The sequence below is a fragment of the Littorina saxatilis genome, linkage group LG7 (genome assembly GCF_037325665.1).
Source record: "Littorina saxatilis isolate snail1 linkage group LG7, US_GU_Lsax_2.0, whole genome shotgun sequence".
Taxonomy (NCBI): domain Eukaryota; kingdom Metazoa; phylum Mollusca; class Gastropoda; order Littorinimorpha; family Littorinidae; genus Littorina; species Littorina saxatilis.
Window position 1 is genome coordinate 31,021,283 of NC_090251.1, and position 10,954 is coordinate 31,032,236.

Genomic DNA, 10,954 nt, shown 5'->3' on the forward strand with positions numbered 1-10,954 from the left:
GCTTTTTGTAAAAGCCGGGAAGATCTAACTAGTGTTCTGAGCATCGCCTAAGTAGACATCAACAAGCATGTACATACTTGAATGATCTTGCCGTTGTCTATCTTTTGCGATATCGTGTCCATTTCCACATCGCAACATTATTGAATATTTGTACCAGTTTCAAGTTGTCTGATTCAAACTAGATGTTGAATGACACAGAAATAAAACGCCGTCTCAGATCGGGTCAGACTTTTACATGGGATAAGACCACCCCTCCACTTGGTTATACACCAAAAAAGAACATTGATGCCTTTTTCGGAAATTAAGTCGTAACAACACTGAATCCAACTCACCGCAGCAAGCAGGCAGGGTGTTGTAATTGGCATGTGACCAAGTGGAGGGATGGTCTGATCCTGTGCTAAAAGCTTGGCAATATAATATATAATATATGTTTTATGCAAGAAGTAGGCTTGTGCATATCATAACAAAAATGTTGTTTGTGAGCAACAAGTGGAGAATCAAAGGAACTACATCTTGGTAGTCACTGCTAAAGGAGAGTAGTTTGCATGGCACACATACTATCACGGGCTGCTGTTACCGTTTATTCTGCGGTGCTCACCGGAGATCACGGGCAAAAACGAAAACGCACTCAATTTGCATGACCACATTAAAACATGTAATTCATAATATAGATGGTGATTAGGCACCGTCTTCGCATGACCATTGGTGCATGTGACGCACTGACGTCATCTGAAATAGTTTCCTCTTCACTGACGTCATTATCCACTAGCAGCTGTGACGTTGATGAAGCATGGTGCGGTGAAGGCGCCAGGAGAGGCGATGGCCTTAATGGCGGAGTAGGTCGCGAAGATCCCAGCCAGCGTGCCCACCACCATGATAGTTATCAGAAGCACAGTCTTCCACAACGGAATTTGACTGAAAAAGAAAGCGAAAACAAAAGATATTTATCCTGCATACTGACGTGAGTGAGACCACTCATGAGATAACAATATCGTTCAAACAACACGTGTGTATATCATGTAAATGAGGTCATGTCAAACTAGTTTGGCAGGGACCTGCTTTTCGACTGCTTATGATGCCAGAGTCACCGAGACAAACGTCATTATGGAAAACCTTTTACGCTATGCTTGTTTCTCCTGGTAGAAGTTTTAGAACTTTCACGTCAGGCTACACTTTCTAGAGTGACATGTTTTTGCTTTGACGTCAAAGATTGCACGATGCTTTGAAATAGATGAGGTTCCTTCTTCTTCTTCTTCTGCGTTCGATGTTAGATGAGGTTCCAAAAGAAGCGTCTTCAATTTGGACGCCTCCACTGCTAGACGTGTTAAGTAAAATACGTCAGTACAGCATGTAAGATATACAGAATACTACATGGCTAATTGCTGTGTCGCACCAGATTTTCACTCCTTGCCTTTTCAAATAGTGATCAGCTCGCTTTCGCTCGCAGTTCAATATTTAAAAAACCCAACTCGTGTAAATCTGGCACGACACAGCAAGCCATGTAGTATCCTCTATGTATCGTTGTCGTCCTTGAATTTTGGAGAAACTCGATTCTTGGCCATTTTGATGTTTTTGATCTTTAGACTAGGTAAATCATTCTTCATGAGCAATATTCTCTAAAATACCATGGACAATACATGATTTAACATTCTTTTATCTTTCTATCCACACCAGGTACAAAATTATATAAACACTATCTTATAATAAAAACAAGAGGCGAATCCTTCAAGGCTCACGTAAGAAATCGACAAACAGTAACACAAACTCAATCACTCCGTCACACATACACACACACAGTAAGCATAGGTGACACGGTGGAAGAGTGCGAGACACTAGATCTAGATCTGTCTGTCTGTAGCCTACTTACGGGGACACGACTGCCAGATGGCCAGAATGATCGACACTGCGCTTTCGACAGCGCTTCCTCGCGCAGACACTGGAAACACGCTGTGCAGATTAACCTGTAGGAAATCTCCTTTGGTATCTTCTTTATCTATTTTTCTGGAGCTACAATACAGAACAATGTGAAATCGTCTTCTCCGAATCGGCGAACTGCAGCTCGGTGATAACTGTATCTATACCACAATCCTTCACGCGATCTGACCTAACCTTGACCCCTGACCTGGTCTACATACCACACACGACACAAACCAGTCACCTGTTTTTACCCCCCCCCCCAAAAAAAAAAAAACACAAAAAAAACAACAACAACCTCACCACCCGTTTTCTTTGGATACACACTTTAACTACATACGTGCCGACGAAATGTTGATCATTGCTTCAATATTTTGAAGCTGTTGCTTGGATAATAACCAGGTAAAATTAGTATTTCGGTGTTCAGTCAAATGTTAAAGTTTCTACCACAGACATACATACATACGCACGCACGCACGCACAGACAGACAAAAGTTGGCATCGCATAGGCTACACTTACGTGAGCCAACAATAATCAGTTTCTGACTTCTGCTGAAACATTGTCTAAAAATGAGTGACGTCAAATTTCCGCGACGACGTCGGTATGCAAAGTTAATATTGGTAACGTCCAACGCTTTTATTGGATCACATTTCCTCATACACTCATTTCCAAATTTTTCTTGGTCTTCTTAGGAATTTGAATTACCATTATATTCTAAAACTTCTTGAGTTAACGTTGGAACAATATATTTTTTCAGGGTGAAGATCGAACAGACAGACACACAGACAAATCTCATAGAATATGACCCAGACAGACAAAGGCACGCCACACGGGTAGACAGACAAGACTCAGAGACAGAAATAAAATTCACAAACTTACATTTCAGGCCAGTTCCCCTTAGCATACGCCAGCTTGAAGTAGAATATTGGCGGAGCCACATACGCCAGCAGAGTGGTAGACGACCCTCCGATGAGCGAGAGAATGGCACCAAAATGAGGAATAGACTCCGTGACAAATAGCACCAGTATGCAGATTAACGTCCGGATAATGACTCGTTTGATGTTGAATGCTGAAAAAAAGATAAAAATAAGCTTACTTCCCCCCCTTTCCCTGTCGCGATATAACCTTGAACGGTTGAAAACGACGTTAAACGCCAAATAAAGAAAGAAAGAATAAACTTACTCAATAATTAACAAACTAAGAATGTGAATTAGGTATTAGACTTTCCTTGTCAAGGAAAGACATCGATGCAGTGGATTTCACTGTAAACGAATTTAATTGCAACAGTGCTAGCGAATTTCGCTATAACTGGATTTCACTGTAAACGAATTTCACTGCAACAGTGCTAGCGAATTTCACTATAACTGGATTTCACTGTAAACGAATTTCACTGCAACAGTGCAGCCGAATTTCACTATAACTGGATTTCACTGGAAACGAATTTCACTGCAACAGTGCAGCCGAATTTCACTATAACTGGATTTCACTGTAAACGAATTTCACTGCAACAGTGCAGCCGAATTTCACTATAACTGGATTTCACTGTAAACGAATTTCACTGCAACAGTGCAGCCGAATTTCACTATAACTGGATTTCACTGGAAACGAATTTCACTGCAACAGTGCAAGCGAATTTCACTATAACTGGATTTCACTGCAAACGAATTTCACTGCAACAGCCTGCAAGCGAATTTCACTATAAGCAAATTTAGCTGGACCTGGACCGATCTTAAAAACCTCATGAGCACAAAGGACGCGCAGAAAACAATTAAAAAAAAACTATAATGTATTTTTCCGCAGACATTCACAATAAACGAATTTAACTATAACTAGATTTCACTGTGAGCGAATTTCACTGTAAGAAAATTCAGCTGTACCTGGACTGATCTTAAAAACCTCGTTAACATAATGGACGCGCAGGAAACAATAAAAAAAAGATATAAATGTAATCACCCCCCCCCCCCCCGACATTCGTTACAAGCGAATTTCACAATAACTGGATTTCACTGAAAGCGAATTTTACTATAAGAACATTTACCTGTATCTGGACTGATCCTAAAAACAAACCTCATCAGCATAAAGGACGGGCAAAAAACAATCAAAACAATCAAGAATGAATATATTTTTTCCCCAGACATTCACAATAAGCGAATTTCACTATATCCGGATTCACTGAAAGCGAATTTAACCGTACCCGGGTTGACCTTGAGCACCTCCTCGACCTCCTGACACAGCGGGTTGATGACGATGATGAAGCTGCAGAAGAGGTGGATGGTGATGAGACACTGGATGATGGTCAGTGCCGGACCAACAGTGACCGCTTCCAGCACGTTGTCCGTCACTCGGTTCCCGTACACAAAGTAGCCGCCAGCCGCCACGGGAAAATACAGCAGTATCATCACTGCACAGAGAAAAGTTACATTTATTTATTTTTACTTTTAATTTTTTTTAATTTTTTTGTTTACCTCAGTTGTATCACACGGTGAAAATTAGGATTTTAGAGTTTAAAAGGGATTTAGGTTTTAACGATAATCGTAAATATTATATATGGAATTTAGTTAATAGTAGCAAGTTGTACAGTGAGATTGAAGAATAAATTTAGCAGCCAAGGGGTCACTTAATACATGAAAGATAGGTTCCAAGTTTAGGTAATAATGTAGATAAGAATTGAAACCAACAAGGCAAAGGATTGTTGATAATAAGGAGTTAAGAAGAACGTTATGATAGATTCGGTGTAATGAGAGATAGATTGGGCAGCCAAGGGGTCACCTGGCACACGAAAGATAGGTCCAAGTTTAGGTAATAATGTAGATGGGAATTGAAGCTAACAGGGCAAGTGGAAGGATGCTCCGACTCCCTGTTGATTGCTGGTATGTGTTCAAGTGGAAGGATGCTCCGAGTCGCTGTTGATTGCTGGTATGTGTTCAAGTGGAAGGATGCTCCGACTCCCTGTTGATTGTTGGTATGTGTTCAAGTGGAAGGATGCTCCGACTCCCTGTTGATTGCTGGTATGTGTTCAAGTGGAGGGATAATCTTATCCCATTTAAAAACAAAAACGAAAAAAATTCTTTTTAAAACTGACCAGATATGAGAAGGCGAGTCGAATGACTGACTGACTGTGAATGACTGTGCCTTGAAACTCAACAACTAAGAGGCCCGATCACGCAGTTGTAAAATAGGCCACATCCAACTCGAGTGTCTGTCTGTATGTCTGTGACCACGCGCGCGATTATGCACTCTACACTTGCAACCAGCCATCATAACACACACACAAACAGCAAACACCTACCTGAATAGGCGAGCGAACAGGCCTTTCCAAACTTGTTGGGCTGCTTCATGTCGTTCTGGAAGGTGGGGAAGGTGGGGTGACCCCCAAAGGCGAAGGAGATGGTCCCAAAGGCAGCGGCGAAGGACAGCGGGTCCACCTTCTTGTGGACGACGGGCTTCTTGCCGGAGTCTAAGCCCATTAGGACCACCAGGATGACACAGGCGACCGTTGTGGCTGCGGAGGCTGCCAGAGCCACGAATCTGGTTGAAAGTACATTTTCCATTTTAATGTAATATTCTAATAGACAATTAAGTGTTTTTATTATTGTTATTGCTATTGTGAAAGTGGAGCAAACTTAGGGTAAAAATCAAAGGTACAGTGCAATATCGTTCTAATTTGCGATATATTGTTTGATGTCCTGATTGGACACCAAAGGCCTTGTTTTAAATGGCAGTCACGAACCAAGAATCAACACTGACTGAAATCGTTTTGTTACTTTTAATAATTGTTCTCCACCCTGTCCCCTAGCTCTTGCCTTAGAATTAATGTTTCCACTTTTTGTGTGTGTAGCTTATCTTCTGATGTCTATCTTTCTCCCTACCGCCTTTTCTTCTCTTCTTCTTCATCTCCGGCCACGGGTAATAGGGACAAAGTACAGTTCCAAGAGAAAACTTCAGGTTTCCAAAACAAATCTGCTTCAGTGCGTCGTCTTCTACTACCATCCCCCCTCCCCCCCCCACCCCCTCCAAGCTCTTTCTTTCTTTTCCTTTCTTTCTTTCTCTCTATCTCTTTGTTTTTTTTCTGTTGTTGTTCCTTCTTTCTGTCTTTCTTTCTTTCTTTCTCTCTCTATCTCTCTTCCTCTCTTCCTCTCTTCCTCTCTTTCTTTCTTTCTTTCTTTCTTCCTTCCGTTCTTTCTTTCTTTCTATTTTTATCAAAGGTATCTCAAGATACATTTCCCCGTAAAAATCAAACACCAAATTAAATAACATCTTCGTATATGCCTACTTGAATTCTTTGGGCGTGGCTGGCATGGTGAATGGCAGGAGAATGGCGGCAACGATGAACAGCCAGTAGCAGAAGGAGAGATCGAAGGCGTGGTTGTTGAGGAAGACACTGTGCAGGTTCTGCGAGGCCAGCAGCAGGAACACACACGACACGCCGAACAGAGTGAAGTTGATGGAGATTGAGATGACCAGCCTGCAGAAACAAAGGGTAGATCGTTATTAGCATTAAGCCGAACAGAGTACAGTTGATGGAGATTGAGATGACCAGCCTACAGAAACAAAGGGTAGATCGTTATTAGCATTTAGCCGAACAGAGTAAAGTTGATGGAGATTGAGGTCACCAGCCTGCAGAAACAAAGGGTAGATCGTTATTAGCATTAAGCCGAACAGAGTAAAGTTGATGGAGATTGAGATGACCAGCCTACAGAAACAAAGGGTAGATCGTTATTAGCATTAAGCCGAACAGAGTAAAGTTGATGGAGATTGAGATGACCAGCCTGCAGAAACAAAGGGTAGATCGTTATTAGCATTAAGCCGAACAGAGTGAAGTTGATGGAGATTGAGATGACCAGCCTGCAGAAACAAAGGGTAGATCGTTATTAGCATTAAGCCGAACAGAGTAAAGTTGATGGAGATTGAGATGACCAGCCTGCAGAAACAAAGGGTAGATCGTTATTAGCATTTAGACGAACAGAGTAAAGTTGATGGAGATTGAGGTCACCAGCCTGCAGAAACAAAGGGTAGATCGTTATTAGCATTAAGCCGAACAGAGTAAAGTTGATGGAGATTGAGATGACCAGCCTACAGAATGAAAGGGTAGATCGTTATTAGCATTAAGCCGAACAGAGTAAAGTTGATGGAGATTGAGATGACCAGCCTGCAGAAACAAAGGGTAGATCGTTATTAGCATTAAGCCGAACAGAGTAAAGTTGATGGAGATTGAGGTCACCAGCCTGCAGAAACAAAGGGTAGGTCGTTATTAGCATTAAGCCGAACAGAGTAAAGTTGATGGAGATTGAGGTCACCAGCCTGCAGAAACAAAGGGTAGATCGTTATTAGCATTAAGCCGAACAGAGTAAAGTTGATGGAGATTGAGGTCACCAGCCTGCAGAAACAAAGGGTAGATCGTTATTAATATTAGCATTAAGCCGAACAGAGTAAAGTTGATGGAGATTGAGGTCACCAGCCTGCAGAAACAAAGGGTAGGTCGTTATTAGCATTAAGCCGAACAGAGTGAAGGCTATGGAGATTGAGGTCACCAGCCTGTAGTGGAGAAACAAGGGTACAACCTTATTAGCATTACAGGTCAACATTGGTGCGCGGCAGATGTAGCTCTAGTTGCTCGTGCTCGCAACACTAAATTTAGCTCTGTGACCTTCTACAATAACAAGGCTTTCAGCAGTACATGATCATGAATCGTTTTCTCGAGTACGTATGCTTAAAGGTACTATGGATTCAATTTGTACCAAGAAACATTGTAGGCTTTCAAGAAGTACCGCTTCGCATCTCAGTTTCAGTTTATTCGATCTGGGAAGTCGCATGCAACAACGTTCATGAACTGCATTCAGCGGCTTTGAAACTACAGTTGAATGGGTGTCAGTATCTTGGCCATCATAAACCTGCCAGCAACCCCGTAGGCCAGCGTTCCTATACCAGGGTAGGGGTAACGTGCATTATCCATCTTGGGGAACCATCCCTTGATAATGCTTACCGCACCTGTGCCTTCGATTACGCTTACCTGCCTACAACCCCATAGGTGAGCGTCCCTATACCAGGGTAGGGGTAACGCGCGTTATCCATCTTGGGGAAGCGTTCCTTGATGATGCTTACCTGCCTACAACCCCATAGGTGAGCGTCCCTATACCAGGGTAGGGGTAACGCGCGTTATCCATCTTGGGGAAGCGTTCCTTGATGATGCTTACCTGCCAACAACCCCATAGGTGACCGTCCCTATACCAGGGTAGGGGTAACGCGCGTTATCCATCTTGGGGAAGCGTTCCTTGATGATGCTTACCTGCCTACAACCCCATAGGTGAGCGTCCCTATACCAGGGTAGGGGTAACGCGCGTTATCCATCTTGGGGAAGCGTTCCTTGATGATGCTTACCTGCCTACAACCCCATAGGTGAGCGTCCCTATACCAGGGTAGGGGTAACGCGCGTTATCCATCTTGGGGAAGCGTTCCTTGATGATGCTTACCTGCCAACAACCCCATAGGTGACCGTCCCTATACCAGGGTAGGGGTAACGCGCGTTATCCATCTTGGGGAAGCGTTCCTTGATGATGCCCCAGCAATCGCCGAGGACGTCTCCCGTGTAACTAGAGATGAAGCCACAGAACATCAGCAGCACCAGCCCTATCCAGCCTGCAACACAGAGTGATTCATGTTTGGACCAAGCCTAAATGTGTGTAGAATATCCGTGGTATTCAATGCTGTCCTCCATTAGACCATGCTGAAGCTACACAATCCGAATGTTGGGGGTTCTGTGAGCAATCCACATCACATTTAAAGGCATTCAACTTGAAGAACTGAGACAAGCGCTGTCTGCGACAAGAACAACTCGTTTAATCGCCTCGGCTATCTACGACATCCGAAATATTCCCGACATATTCCATACACACTACACATGACACGCGTTGAACATGTAACACGACTCCCACCTATCCCCACTATACAGTTCAAGTGAATTCGTGAATCAGTATGTATTTGTTAAATGACAAAAATGTTTGGAAAGTGCATGGCGAATTGTTTAGTCTCCTGTGATTGTAAAGGACCAGCAGCAACAACAAAACACGCCGAGACATGATAGTTTTTGAGCTACATTCACTTTTGAAAATCTATCAAAATGAATGGTCTATATATACATCTCTCTTGTGTGGCTATGACACAGTGCGGATTGTGGACGACAAGGCCATTTTAAGACATCCAAAAGTCAGAGAAAACCAGGTCTTAAAAAGGAGGAGGGTCTTAAAAAGGAGGTGAGTTTACAGAGGTTATGAACAAAAAGTCTTAGTAATCAGGGTCTTAAAATGGAGGAAGTCTTAAATATTATGAAGGGTGGTGGTGGTGGGGTGGGGGTGGGGGGCTAAAAGGGGGGTTCCACTGTACCTTACCTGTCTCCTCAATAGCGGAGGGCAAGGCTAGCACCCCGGACCCCGCCATCTCCCCCACCATGAAGACAGCAGTCATAAAGATGGACAGTCCTTCTGTCCGAGCCCCGCTGATCAGTGCATTGCTTTCCTGTGAAACAGGCAGGTGTATTGTCAAGAAGTATACTGTCGTAAACCTTGTTGTTGTCAGCTATGTCGTCATCTACGTCGTTGTTCTTCTTTCGTCGTTTTTATCGTCGTCATCATCGTCGTCGTTATTTTATCGTCTTCGTCGTTGTTTTTGTTGGCGCCGTCTTTATTTTCTACGTCGTCATCGTCATTTTCCTCATTGTCGTCGTCATAAGAATGTTCGTTATCGTCGTCGTCATTTTAGTCGTTATCATCATCGCCGGCGCCGTTATAGTGACTAAGTCGGTATCGTTATCATCATAATCATTCTCGTTACCTTCCTCTTCCTCGTCGATCAGTATTCGTCTCTTGTACACAGACAGACACTGAGACAGATAGGCAGACGTCAGACCGACAGACAGACAGACAGACAGACACGCGCACGCGCGCACACACACACACGCACACACACACACACACACACAAACACACATACACACAAACAAACACACACACACACACACATACACACACACACACACACACACACACTTAAAAATAAAATAAAACTCCCACTCACTGAATCAACAGAGTTGATAGACTGTGTATCAGCAAAGCCTTCCATTTTTGTGACGTGATGAAGTTCTTGTTTCTGTCACGACCACTTCTATTTATTGGAACAGTCTTGGTCCGTGTTATTCTTAAAACAACAGAAAATACTCCTGCTTTTTCATCTTGCAGAGTGGTTGTTATTTTCTGCCAAGGTAATGTTTCACGATACAAACACAATTAAAACCAACCTGCAATGGAAAAAACACCACACACACACACACACACACACACACACACACACACACACACACACACACACACACTCGCACGTACCGGTAACCGTTTCATCCTACCTTGTTTGTATATTAAATTTGAATAGAATATGGAGAATTATGCCATTTGAGCTCTTCAGCGATAAAACAGAAGTTCATGAATCCACACAATCCATTATGTATATACCTGCCGCACGTTATATTTGTGAAGGTAGCCTTAGTTCACAATCACAGATGCAAACACATTAGTTTTCTATAAATGTTTTTTTTAATTGTGTGCAATCGCGTTGATGTATCCAAGTGACAGCTGGTTCCTTGAATATCGCTAACACAATTACTAATTGTACGGGGGCCCTGCGCAAATAAATTTAGTTAACATCCAAACAGAATAGGGGGCAATTGTCCTAGGAGGGCGATTGTCCGGGGGCCATTTATCCTAGAACCGATACAATAACGTTCTTTCCGCTCCGAGAGCAGGACTAGATTGATTGCAAGTTTGTTTCCTGTCTGGGACAACTGGGATTCATTTTGCAATGTAGCTGAATCTTTGTTACCCCCCCACCTCCCGCATCCCATACACACATACTCTCTCTCTCCCTCTCTCTCTCTCTATCCCTTCCCCTCTCTCTCTCCCTCCCCCCTCTCTCTCTCTCTTTCTCTCTCAGTCTCTCTCTCTCTCTCTCTCTCTATTGCTCTTTCACTCCCTATTGCTCTTTCTCTCTCTC

General features: G+C 43.1%; 1 protein-coding gene across 1 annotated transcript; it reads right to left on the minus strand.

The window, feature by feature from the left end:
• Positions 1–429: 429 nt before the first annotated feature.
• LOC138971169 (uncharacterized) lies at positions 430–8,007 on the minus strand. Its single transcript, XM_070343805.1, has 6 exons — positions 7,926–8,007; positions 6,189–6,380; positions 5,205–5,443; positions 4,110–4,316; positions 2,795–2,984; positions 430–915 (listed from the first exon to the last, which is right to left on the minus strand). The coding sequence occupies exons 1-6, from the start codon at positions 7,985–7,987 to the stop codon at positions 759–761; spliced, it is 1,047 nt and encodes a 348-aa protein (XP_070199906.1). The 5' UTR covers positions 7,988–8,007; the 3' UTR covers positions 430–758.
• Positions 8,008–10,954: the final 2,947 nt, after the last annotated feature.